Source organism: Pleurodeles waltl, chromosome 5 (assembly GCF_031143425.1).
Source record: "Pleurodeles waltl isolate 20211129_DDA chromosome 5, aPleWal1.hap1.20221129, whole genome shotgun sequence".
Classification (NCBI taxonomy): Eukaryota; Metazoa; Chordata; class Amphibia; order Caudata; family Salamandridae; genus Pleurodeles; species Pleurodeles waltl.
Genome location: NC_090444.1, coordinates 895,363,307 through 895,376,998, shown reverse-complemented (window position 1 = coordinate 895,376,998; position 13,692 = coordinate 895,363,307). Strand labels below are relative to the sequence as shown.

Here is a 13,692-nt window from a genome sequence, read left to right as displayed (position 1 = left end):
TAGGGCGTCTATAACCAGGCGTCAAGGGAAACACATATGTTTTGCCACGGTTAAGTCGTAATCCTGATACCTCTCCGAAGTCCTCTAGGACCTCCAGGGCCCAGGGGAGACCGCTCGTTCCATCTCTGAGATAGATCAGTATATCATCTGCATATAGCGAGATAATGTGCTCAGTTGGTCCCCACTCAATCCCCCTGCCCGCTCCATCACCACGTACCCAGGCCGCTAGGGGTTCTATCGCCAGGGCGAACAACAATGGGGATAGGGGGCTCCCCGGTGCACCGGGTATGCACTGGAGATTGTCCTACCCGTCCTGACCCTTGCCAGTGGGGATTAGTATAACAGGTCCACCCATCTGACCCAGCACTCCCCAAGGCCCATTTTTAACATTGCCGCCCTCAGGTAGTCCCATCTGATAGAGTCGAAGGCCTTCTCGAAGTCCACCGCCAATAGGGTCCCAGTTGGTGGCTTCGATTCGTCGGGCATATGTAAGATGGAAAAAATTTGTCTAAGATTCAGGGAGGTGCTGCGACCAGGAATGAAACCGTTCTGGTCATCATGTATCAGAGTGGGCATGTGGGGTAGCAGCCGGTTGGCCATGATCTTGCTGAGGATCTTAAAGTCGCTATTTAACATTGATAGCGGGCGGAAGTCAGCTACTGATGCCTCCTTGCTATTTGTTTTGGGGAGTGGCACTACCAATGCCTCACGTAGTGTGCGTGGCAGTTCTCCACTCTGTGCCGCCTCCGTATACATCTCCATCAGTCTGGGGACCAGTAATGACTTATACTTTTTATAAAAATCCATAGGAAGACCGTCTGTGCCAGGGGTCTTCCCAGGGGCCAGCTGTGCTATTGCTTCGTTTATCTCTTCCGTGGTCACTGGCCCTTCTAGACTGAACCTATCTTCTAAGTTCAGTACCGGCAGGGGGATCCGGGTCAGGAAATTGTCATGTGTTCCCGTCCCCAGGTCGGTAGGCTTCCTGTACAAGTGCGTGTAATAATCTCTGAATGCGTCATTAATGGAGCCTGGGCTGAGTCTGCGAGTTCCCCCTCTGTCCAATACGCTTGTGATAGGGTCGCTGTCCCCATTTGGGCGTACCAGCCATGCCAAGAGTTTACCTGATCTCCCCTCTTCCGACTGTAGGGATGTCAGGTACCTTTGCATGCTATGGCATCTAAGCCGCTCTTCGACTTGGGAGTGCTCTCTGCGTGCGTGGTCATACTCTTCATCTACTTGCGCTGCAGGGCCCTGTCTCAGTTCCCCTTTGCGAATGACCTTCTCCAGAGCGTTTAGTTCCCTCTCCAGTGTGCGTCTTACCCCCACGGACTGCCCAAGACAGTAACCCCTCGTCACCACTTTGAGTGTCTCCCATTCCACGGCTCTGGTAGAGGTGGATCCCTTATTAGTTTCAATGTGTTCTGTTAGGTGGCATCGCAACTCCTCCCTATATGCCTGGTCCTCTAGCGCCGCAGGGGTCATTCTCCATGATGGTATGGGGGGGTCTATCCTGCGATACCCTCAATGTCAGTAATAGAGGATTATGATCCGATATTGTGCGAGCAAGGTATTCAGAGTGGGTCACACCTCGGGCCAATCCCGCAGTGCAGACCATCCTGTCGATTCTAGTGTGCACCTGGTGGAGGCCAGAGTAAAACGAGTAGTCCCTGATAGTCGAGTGTCGCAGCCGCCAGACATCCACCAGTCCCCAGGTGCCTAGCCACTCAACTAGTCTTTGTGCTGTCTTGGTTGATGTTGCCCCCTGCAGTGGGGGGGTGGACCTGTCCATGCCTATGTCTAGCACTGCGTTAAAGTCTCCTCCCATAGGTACTTCCCCTACGTGTTGACGTGTAAGGTGTCTAGATAGGCCCATCATAAATGAGGTTTGGTCCTGTTTGGGGACGTATATGCAACTCAGAATCAACGGGAGCCCTTGTAATTTCCCCTCCAGTATGACAAACCTTCCCTCTTCATCTATGTTGGAGGAATCAATCGTCAGGGGGACCCCCGCCCTAATCCAAATCAGAACGCCTCTTGCATAAGCTGAATATTCTGTGGCAAACACCTGTCCCCTCCATCTCCGTCTTAGCTTTTCTCCCTCTCCTGGTGCCAGATGGGTCTCTTGTAACATAGCTATCTGCACCCCTCTTCTCTTTAGGAAGGAAAGAATTCTATGTCTCTTGGCTGGAGTACCCATCCCCCTGACATTCCAGGTTATGATATTGTGGTCTGCCATTTCATTCTTAAAGCCTGTTGTGTGTAAGCCCGGCGCGCCCGGGACCCTGATTGACCACCCCGCAAGCTCGTACCTTCATTGTGGTCGATCTATTTCACACATATAGCCGATGTAACTCGTAACTGCAAACCCCAACTCCCCATCCCTAGGGCACCTCCGGAACTGTAGGCTGCCCAGCAAATTGTGCAACACTGCAACTTGTTCAAACACATCACTGCAATACTCACCAGCCAAATCTGACAGGCGAGAGTCAAGTCAGGGGGGGTGGCCAGGTCCAGAGGGGCCATTCTTCCACTCAGTTTGTCTTGCCGCTCGGCGCTAGCGCGGGTCCAAACTATGCGAGTTCATCAGCAGTTTGCGGGGTCACCCTCGGTGTGTAAGTCGAGCCTCCGGAGCCATCGGGTGAGGACACCACTGTGTCATCTGATTCTTCTTCAGAACCCCCCCGGGGCGACGTTTCTCCACCCACTTTGGCTGCTGCCTCCAGGGCCTCCCTCTTGCCAGTTTCCCTCTGTGTCCGCGTTGGCGTCAGTCGTGGGCGATCACTGGGCCTCTTCCTCCTCGGGGTCCGGCGGGTCCCACCCGCACCATGGTTTTCGTGCATAGGCCGCGCCGACTGTGTCCCATGCCTCTCAAGCCATTCCCATGCTTCCTCTGGGGTTTGGAAGAACGTGGTCTTTCCCTCCGCAACCACTCGTAGTCTTGCTGGATAGAACAGCGAGTACTGTATCCCCTCATCTCGCAAGGCTCTTTTAATCGCCAGGGAAGAGGCGCACTTGTTCTAGACTTCCAAAGTGAAATCAGGGAACAGTGTCACTTCACCATTGGCTACTTTAAATGGGCCCGTTTCCCTGGCTTTCTGTAGGAGGATGTCTCTTGTCTCTATAATGCAGGAGTTTAGCAATTACAGCCCACGGGGGCCTACCAGGAGCCAGTGGTCTAGACGGCACACGATGCGCTCGCTCCAGTGTGTAGAAGGGGGTCAGGCACCCCGGCGCGACAACCGTGCTCAGCCATTTCTCCAGGAATTCCACCATGTTCGTCCCCTCGGCCCCCTCGGGGAGGCCCACCACGCGCACATTGTTCCTCCTGTTTCTACCCTCTGCATCCTCAGCCCGCTGTTGAAGCTTTGCCACTCTGCCAGCCAAGGAGGTCACCTCTGCTGTCACATCATTTTGTTTTGGCACGACATCCGCCAGTATTGTTTCCGTTTCCTTAACTCTGTCGGCTAATTTATGGTGATCAGCTCTCAGGAGGCCCACCTCTATCGCCACTTGATTGATGTTGCGCTGCAATGTTGATTTGGTGTCCTCAATGGCTCCCAGTATCTTGTCTAGGGTGTCTTGCACTTTGACTTGTGACTGGTTCTGTATGGTCGTCTCATTGTCCCCCGGCGGTGTCAGGGGGTCCATGGCTTTGTTCTTATGCCGGCCCTTAGGGGGCATTGGTCAAGCAGGGGGAGGTGCCCCAGGGGGCCCGGCACGTAGTCTAAGCACTTGTGCTGCTTGTTTCTGGTTTGTCCACTAACTTAGGCCTCAGCTGTCTTAGTCACTGGCCCCGGGTGTTCCAGGGCGAGCCCTAGGCGTTCCGCCGGCCGTTTCCAGCGCCCAATCCCCGTGGGGGGGGTTACGTTAGCCAACCATGAGCGATTGCGACCTGCTCCCGTCCTAGGCCATCCGCGCACTCTTCTCTTTCGCTGGGCCCCACTTCGTCGACGGGAGGAAAGCACACGCTACCACTGTGGCTTAATTATCTCCCCCCTCAATGCACTCACTCTCTCTTGGGTACCACCTCTATGTCCCTGGTGCTTCTTATGGTTGCGCCCGGTATCTTCAGTCGAGAGTCACTGGTGTCCTCGGGTCTCCAGTAGCTCCCTTGTTCTAGCACGTCCGATATTCAACCGCAGATTCTCTGCCAGGCGTGCTCCCCCAGAGGGGGGCTACCAGGGGTCACTACTCCCCTCAGCAGTTCCTTGGGTGGCTTCCATATCGTCGCCTTGGGTCTTCCATTTGCTGCCAAGGCCCCATTTCATATGTCCAGGCTTTTCAGAGGGGTCTGGGCCACGCCCACTCTATCGGCCCCGAGAGGCCAGGAATCCCGATTAATATTGGGATCCACCTGGGCCCAGTGCGTTTTTCAGGCTCCCCTGGTACCGCAGAGCGGCTCGGCGCCCGAGCGCCGCCGCCGCACGCGGGCCGTCCACCCGGTCCCGAGCGCGGCCCGCGTCTTCACCCGGGGCCGCGGCTTCTATTAAGCGGCAGGGCCGCAGGTCTCCGCCAGCGCCGGATGGCTCGACTCAGCCGATAGCTCGCGCCGGGGCCGCAGCCGAGTCCCAGCGGCTCCGCCCGTCCGTGCGGATCGCCGCGCCCGCACCCCGGTGAGGGATTGCCCGGTCTGGCGCGTCCGGCACAAGGTTTGCTGTCGGCCCCTCCGGAGCCGAACGACTAAGCGTGCGCCATGTTCAGATCCATGGCCACGCCCCGCCTCCACCGGTGTCTGTGGCAGGACTTGCGCAACCGTATCCCACAGTGAGTGGGAATAATGGCCAAAAAGGCATGTGGTGTTCACAGACCGCAACGCGAGCCTGGAGGAAGAAAACAACTTCTTACCAAATTGTTCCAGCCTTTTGGATTCCCTATCCGGGGGTGCGCGCCAGAAGAAAAGGATGCCTGGATGACAAGACTCTCAGGCGTAGGATGTTGGGACAGGAACTTTGGGTCGTTCGGCGCAGGCTGATGGCGGCGAGCGATAGTCCTGTTCACATGAAGCCCTGTGTTGGGTTTGGACCATGTACCCAAAAGGAAATCAGTGAGGGCCTCATTAAATGGGAGAAGGGGTTCAGATGTAGAAGCCCCAGGCTGAAGCACCTCTGTCAGGTGATTAGACCGGACTTCAACAGTAGGTAGCTCAAGGCCAAGGACCTCAGCCGCCATACTAACCACTATACTATAGGTAGCTCCCTCCGCCGTAGCAACGGTAGGAGGAGACAGCATGCCAGCGTCCGGAGAAGTATCCAGAACACTGGCTTCACTCAAGTCCTGTGCCCAGTCCATAGTAGGGTCTTCCAGGTATTCATAAGGGTCCAGGGACCCCTCCAATTCCTCCCCGTATTCGTACCCATAGGAAAATGGGTCAGAATCCGACCTCGGCCAAATACGGCCCACCGAAGCCGATGGTGGCGTCGGCCGAAGCCGATGTTGGCGTCGGCCGACGCCGCTCCGACTCAGAGTCGTCGGGAATGAGAATCGGGTCGACGTCGATAGTTGGCACTACCGACGTCGGGAGCGTCACTAAACAACCCGGCGCCGGGGAAGGTCTCGATTGTGCGGCCGGCATCGGTGCGGATCTGCGCACGGATCCGGAGGTGACCTCGGTGGCCCGGGCTGAAGCCACCGGCGCGGAACCTGAAGGCTCCTTGGGCACAAAGGCGTCGTATCGGGGTCGGCACGCCCAAAGATGAGGCGCATGGCCTCGTAGAACTCTTTGAGTTGGGCGTGGGTCACTCCAGCTCTGGGAAACTCGGGGAAGCGCAGAGTCAACCCAGACGTAGGCTCCGAGGACAGAGGCCTAGTGCGTGGAAGCTCGTCCAGTGTCGCGTCGGCCGAGCGACGGGGTGAAGTCAGAGAGCGATGGGACTTCTTCGACTTCTTCTTCTTCTTACCTTGACCCGAAGACTTCAAAGAAGATGAGTGGTGATGGTTCCGCAACAGATCTTGAGACCTTCCTCTCGAGCGAGATCGGGATCTATGCAGAGTTGAGTGCCGGCCCACCATCAGCTTTAGGGACCGCTCCCTTAAAGCCTTTGGATGCATTGCCCGACACTTGGAGCACGACTTCGGGTCATGGTTGCGCTCGAGGCACCACAGGCAAACACAATAAGGGTCCGTCAACAACATCATGCAGTGGCAGTCCTGGCACGGCTTGAACCCGGTCTTCGGGGACATCCTTGAGCACCAAGTGTTGCACCAGAAAAGTTTGACAAAACGGTTGAATTCGGCCAAAAAATAGCCAAGGGTAGCTCTCTCTCGGATCAGCGCGTGGTGCAGAAAGAAAAGAACTGACGTCACTGCGCGAGGGTGGCATCTATGTACTACTCCCGACGTCATCACGGCGACCACGATGCCTACGACGCCTGCGGAGTCGACCGACGCCACCTACCGACATACAAGGGTACTGCTCGAAGAAATATCTCCGGATCCAGTCTGATGCCTGGGGGAAAATTCTAAGGTAAGGAATCTGCAACTAGAAGTCTCTATCAGACAACCTGTTCAACATAAAATAATATCTCCCAAATCTTTAAGATGGCACTAGACATATTTGGAGGAGATACAATTACACAGTCCGGTGTATGAAAGGCATCAGTTATGTTTTGATCCTTTACTTGGCTTGTGTATGCTGATCAAACTGCAATGTGAATTTTCTGTAATATCTCTGTATTTTACTGCATAACCTGATTTGTTAGCTATGTGAACTCATAATGATCACTGGTATATCTATCAAACAAACTGATAAAGAATGTATTAAAATTGGCATTAGTGTACTGACTAGAAATCCTCTGTGCATGTTTTACACAAGAACATGACAATATATAGAACGTTTAACAAGAACAAAAATGTTTTCTTTTAAAATGTAGCAAGAAAGAAGAGAACCTAGTTAAGATACAATAACAATAAATATCTAACAATCAAATGTATGAAACGTAATTAACTTACCTAGACTATTTCTCGTTCTTCGAACTGCCTCTTTATTCACAGTGTAAATGCATCCATTGTCCCTGTATAAAAAGAACATGGTGAATCACAGCATCTGTGAAATTTTAATTCCTGAACATTATAAATATTAGCGCAACAGGGTTTGTCATGGAGTTAATCATGTATGGATCACTGTGCCACAGGACTCAGTCTGTGCCTCATAGATTAGGGCCTACTAGGCTGGCACTGGTCTAGGACTTTCAGCTGAATGGTTTCTATTAGAGTAGGTCGAAGTCTGCTTTGGACATGGCTGGACTCTGTCAGGTTGGAGGGCAAAAAACACAACAGAGTGGAATTTGACCGGGTGGAATTACAAGTAACAGATTAATTCAAACATTTCGCCCATCTACTTTTCGTTTTTCTAAATGAGATGCCTGAATTGAAACATGTATACTATTATGTGGCTCATGTGCTCACTATGCCCCTAACTCAGTTCAACCTCACTCCTGGGGCTCAAATAGGCTGAAATCAGTCTGGGGATATTTGTGTTCCTGTCTGGAGTGGACCTGGTCTGACAGTGCAAGCTAGATTGCTTTTGTCAGAACAGGACCAAGACCTACTTGCATACGATTGGTTCTTGTCCAGAGTGAAATAATGCGGCTTCAGTAATTACCAGTGGCTGAGAATAATTCAACCTCTCCATCCGTCGTTTTTATTTTCCTAAAGGGATTCAATCAATACAAATGTTGTGATGGCTGGATTGTGGTGGTCCCCACCCCAAAAAGTTAGCCATTTCAAATACCACACCAGATTTTAAATACTGGCACAAAGAACTCAAAGATCACAAATTTCCAAAGCTTGAAATGCTGATAAAATGCAGGAGATCCAAGACCACCTTGCTGGAATCAATTACACAAATAAAGAATTCAAAAAGGGTGTTGTGATATAAGGTCCAGTCATTAGAACAGAAATTTCTATTCCTCTGGGCTTCCACTTATATTAACTATTTGGGAATAAAAATGACAGCGCAAACTCATTAGCTATATAAATACAATTTTCCCTCTTCAATATAGGACGTCAGAGAGAATCTTCATTCATGGCCAGGACTGTTTCTTTCTTGTACAAGTTGTGTATTAAAATGTGGATTAAAATGCACATTCTCCCTGCAGGGGTGTGGAATGTAATAAAATATCTACTTGTCCATGGGACAGGTTGCTTCTTAAATCTACTTGTCCTGTAAAAAAATGTACTTGTCCCTTTGGTGCCATGTAGTGCGGCGACAAATTTTGACAGCAATCCCATTATGTAAGCACTCTGACAATAGCCTCTCTAATTACTATAGTAGGGCTTAAATACTTGCAGTTTCAATCCCTACTATAGCAATGTCCTTATTGCTACCTTTCAGCAGATCTACATACTGGGGCTGGAGGAAGCAGCAGACATTCCAGGGCTGGAATGCCTTTAAGTCTGCAAACCTACTAACTTGCATGTTTTAAAGATTTTCACCAGTTCTTCCCTAATCTTGTCCCATAATAAGAACCGTTGGAAGTTTACTCCTGACAATGGCAGAAGTAGAGGTTCTTTCGGGGTTAGGAAAAAAGTGGTTGGAGGGAAAGTGAACTTGCAAATGCTCAATATATTTTCACTGATCTTCTTCTGTAAGTTTTTCTGCATTCATGAACGCCACTAATTCAAAGACCTATACCAATGGGTGCACTTTTGAGACTTTTTTTTAAAGAATTGGGTCCCTAATTAGGTCTGGCGTTAACAAAGAAATTTTTTTTTTAATTAAACTTGTAGTTCTCTCCATCTATCAGCTGGCTTTACTGTGAATGATCGCATTCTGCTCTTCCACAGGAGCATATTAGCACCCAAAGTAGTTTTGTTCAGTGCCAGGAACTACTGTGGCCATCAGTCACGTAACAAAACTGGAGGCCCCCCCCTGCACAGAATATGGAGGGCCCCCCTTTGGAAAGAATATGGAGGGGGCCCCCCTCCAGACACACTCCGGGTAGGTGCTTTGGTGACGGGGCACCCTGTAAGAGGGCTGCAGTGCCCTTGTTACTCCACTGGTGGCAATGTGTGCTTTTGGAGAACAAAAGCTTTTTTCTTTTAGCCAGTGTTTGTTACAATGGTGAGGGCTGACAGCTCCTACAACAATAAAGTGTTAAAAAAAGCCATGTCAAAACAAGACATGCATTGACGAAATCAAAAGACTCATAAATGTCAAATCGCTTGGCTTTGCCAATGCTTGTTTATTTTCATGCTTTCTATAATCTTGTGGAAAATGGTTACACTGATTATCCATTAGGAATATTTTTTGGAAATACTAACATGCATCAACACATTTTATTAAATGACCCTTCAGAGAAATGGTACTTAAAATTTCATTGTAGCGAAAAAAAAAAATCCTACATGCATTTTTTTTTAAACATTTTATTTTGAAAGCTAAAAATCTTGACTCTTGCTTATAAGCTTCTGCAAATATTTGCATCTAAGCAGAGAACGTTCTGGGAGCATTATGGTTAGCGACATATTGCTAAACGTTTCAAACGTGTGTACACTTTGTTTTTTACTGGAACCACGGTCAGTAGTGCACTGTGACCTTAAAACGTTTGTTTACAGTGCTCACCCTAATAATGAAGGATTTTCATTAGTGAACCATAAATACAAGTTCGAACAGCATTAACTTATGGGCACACATTACCTCAACTTCAGATAGTTCCCCTCTGTGTAAATTGGCAGCCGAAGGGTTTGTGCTGCAGGGTGTTGGGCCTACTTGTCCAAAGGACAAAATAAACATGAAAACTTGTTGCCCTTGACCCCAAACAATATGTCCCAGGTGATAGGAATTCCACATCCCTGTCCCTAGTATACTTTAACTTTTTTATGCCTTTCCAATAGTATTAGACAAATATATTTAGCACTGATTAAGACAAATCACAGTAGTAATGTAGTGAAAAGCTAGACCAAGAGATCTCTTAATACTTCTACAACACTAGGAGCATAAGAAAACTAGGCCTACCAGATTTCCAGACATGAAGCACAGATGAGAATACTAACCAAATGGGCCAGACAAGAGACCATGCCATAGAAAAACAACCTCTGTGCAACCTAATTTGGCTTTATAAAAATGACAGATCCCAGAATACATACTTATCTTCACGGGCAAGCACATGTTTAAGGTGTGGTATGGAGTGGCAGGGAAACTGGGACTTAATTTTGTACCCTCCAAATGCACTTTATCCACTCAAATAAAAAAGTCTTTCTCACCTGCTTCAGTTCCAGGCCCCGTAGAAGCCAAGCCAAGGAGGGCCGGACCCCTGCCAGATTTTCAGTAGATTCATGTGTCAAATGTACCTACAATTAAATCACATGGGAACCATTCACAAAGTCTGTGGTTATCCTGAAATTCTGGCAAGATTCTAGACATCTTGTATTTACACTGGGCACCAGTTATACTAAACTGACTACGATAAACAACACTCACATATATTTGTGAGAGTGTATCAGGATCACCTATGTAGAAAACTTGCAACTGGTAGTCATTAATACCAGCTTGATGAATCTCAACTGCTCCTGCAACAGTTTTTCTGACTAAGTGTGCTTAATTGAGACTTCAGTGGGGGGGGCAGATAATTGAAAAAATAGGGAGACAATTGACTAGGGCAATAAATGATTTAGAAAATTTTCTTTAAACTAGGAATGGCTTAGAAATGCCGATTCTGTAACCATCAGGCATTCAAGGTAGTGATTCTCAGTAACAGATCCACAGGATGGTTCAGGGGCAATATGATCTCTAGCAGAGGGCATTTGAAAGCTGAAAGTCCAGAACGACTCGATGAAAATCTTGCTTAACGGAACAAGGCAGGTGTACATCTCCAAAAATGGCAAAGTACAATAGGTCAAGACAACTAGAGTCATGCTTTCCTGGACCAGCTCCCTTAACAAATCCCTCACCAAGCAATTCAGGTAAGGTTTGCAGTGGACATTCTGCAGCCACAGGAAGGCAGTCAGTACTGCCACATCTTTTTTGAAGACTTGCGTGGCACCCACACAGGTTCATGACTGTTAAAGCCTTATGAGTCAACAGAACACAACCAGTTTATTTTGAATTTCTGCCATTATCTGGGCCAGAGTCAGGCATTGGCACACAAATCGGGAATAGCACAGAACTAACCACACTTTTTTGTTACTGGAGAACAGCAGCAGAAGTACCTCTATATTTGTTAGGAGGTCCTTGCTGACACTACTCCTCCTAAATTACGTTGTCAGGCACCTTTATTAACAGAAGTTTCTGAGATCTGACTCAGGCAAAAATGTCTTGAACCTCCTGAAATAGACAGAGACATATGTCAGAGCCCTTGTGAAGTCACTAAGATATCTGTTGAGGCCTAGGACATGGGCTTGGAGACTTTACTGTTAGGAGGACTGGGTAGGCTGGTACTACTTTGATGTCATTCAGTGATTTAGCGGTCACCATGCTGAACCTGTACTGCCGGAGGATCTAGTTACTAGAGAGATCAAAGACATTCCTGACTTTGAACAGAACATTCATAACCAATTCTTGGCCCTCTGGATTTGGGCCCCAAGTTTTCAGACACACTTACTGTTACATGGATGAAGCACTGGTCATAGAAATAATAGGCCAATAAGGTCTAGGGAGACATGCAGCTTCTAATTAGCTCCTTCCTTGTCCAGGATTAGCATAAGGTTATATTATTCCAGGCCACAATTGGTAAACAAGAGGGCACAGTGGTCGAACCTAGGCCACAGGTGCAACCAGTAGGTCATCACAATGTCATCAGCTTGCCTAATCGATAGATATTCTGAACAGATACAGTTTAGTATTTTATAGGATTCAACATATGTATCCTTTGTGTTCATGTGGAAGGTCGACTTTTTAACCCCTAAGGAAGCAGAGTAGTAATGGACCAAGAAGGGAGGCACCTGAGATAAAGATAAAAGTGCAAAACTGGCAAGTTTTAAAAAACTGCCCTCTTCGGGATCAGACAGTTTAAAGGCTTGGTTATTTTTGCTCACTAATGAATACTGGATTTGAAAGGGGTGGGTGGGTTGAGGCCACCAAGGCTGGTTCTTCGTAGGCTACTCCTCCTCAGATGTTAGAGATGGATTGCCTGTGGCCAATATATGGCCAATGTTCCTGCAGGGTTGTTTGGAAGCATGGCCAGAAGAGGCAGCAGGGAAAGTGTCTGAAAGACTGATTACAGCTTAGGAGGTGAGATAACAGAAGCATGTCTGGAGACAGGAGTGGTACTATTACCACTGTAGTCTGCGGAGTGAATGGTATAAAAAGAACTTAAGCATCTTTGCTTTGAGGGCCGAGCTAAAGCACTGGTCATCAGACTGGCAATCAAAGAACACCACAAAAACCCCTAACCTGGAGGGATAGAATCATGTAGGTGAATCCGACTCACACGATTGTACTAGAACCTTATAAAAGAAAGGAAAATGCTACTTAGCCTGTAACGCATCTGCTCATAGCGTGTAGTTCACTAGACTCACATGCTCTGCATACTCCTGTCATCTAGTGTTTGGCTCGGACATTTTCAAGTTGTTTTTCTTCAATTAAGTCTTTTGTGTCATTGGTTGTAGTTTGACTTCCCCCTGGGTTAGCTTAAGTATGGAGTAGTGAAAGAATGCTGCATGGTGTAATGTGAATATAAAATAGGTAATAAGAGGAGAGACCTGCAGAAGACACTGGGTTTAGGAAGGAAAGTGGGCACATGTGAATCTACAGCACTACACACTAAGAAAAGATGCTTACTGGGTACCATTTTCCCTTAGTACCAGGGTATCTGTAGATACATATACTCTGCACTGACAGTAAAGCAGTAGCCTCCGCAAGCAGTGGTTATTCCATGTATGGGGAAAATGTCTTCAACAAAGTTTTTAAATTTTATTACTGTCTGACCAACGATAGCCTGTTGACGAGATAGGATATACACGTTACAGTGATTGGTGAGGGTGAGTGGTTGACCATGTGTGGCCACTTGTCATATGTCAGCTAACAAGGTGTAGTCTAAAAAGGCCAGGTTTCGCCTTTTTTGTGGGTCGAGTGTGTCCTTGGGGTGAGATTTTGCTGAGGGTTTTATAATACATATTAAGTATTGCTATGGGGCAATAGGACACCGGGATTGTGGGTCTATCCCAAGTTTTATCAGGGATAATAATAAGACCTACAGAACAGTGGCTGGATGGTGACCAGCATCGAGTGCCTCCTCACAGAGTTTAGCCAGTTTAAGTGCCAAGGAATTGACAAAGGATTTATAAAATTCAGCCGAGAGATCATCGGATCCACAGGTCTTCCCTGATGCTAAGTCAGCAAGGATCTCTTTAATATCCTGGCTAGTGATGGGTGCGTCAACCTTATCCATTTATACCGGGGATAACAGGAGAAAAGGCACAGCCAGAAGAACGGAGCAGATTGTGGCTTGGACACTCGCTGAGGGTGGCATTATAAATCTCTGTAGAAGTTGATAAATATTGAAAATGTCACTTACCCAGTGTACATCTGTTCGTGGCATTAGTCGCTGCAGATTCACATGTTTGGCACAGTCCGCTGCCTGGTGTTGGGCTCGGAGTATTACAAGTTGTTTTTCTTCGAAGAAGTCTTTTTGGTCACGGGACCGAAGGACTCCTCCCTCTTTGGCTCCATTGCGCATGGGCGTTGACTCCATCTTAGATTGTTTTCCCCGCAGAGGGTGAGGATGGAGTTGTTTGGTATAAATAGTGCCCATGCAA

At 48.3% G+C, this 13,692-nt stretch overlaps 1 protein-coding gene across 4 annotated transcripts in view; it reads right to left on the bottom strand.

The window, feature by feature from the left end:
* Positions 1–13,692, bottom strand: part of GNPAT (glyceronephosphate O-acyltransferase) — a 443,941-nt gene that overhangs the window by 58,127 nt on the left and 372,122 nt on the right. For 3 of the 4 annotated variants that reach the window (XM_069235014.1, XM_069235013.1, XM_069235015.1), the window contains exon 15: positions 6,949–7,010. In XM_069235014.1, the coding sequence (XP_069091115.1) occupies positions 6,949–7,010 (62 nt within the window). Of the gene's footprint in view, positions 1–6,948; positions 7,011–10,199; positions 10,288–13,692 lie in introns of those variants that run through there. The other variant, XM_069235016.1, reaches the window with a different exon arrangement.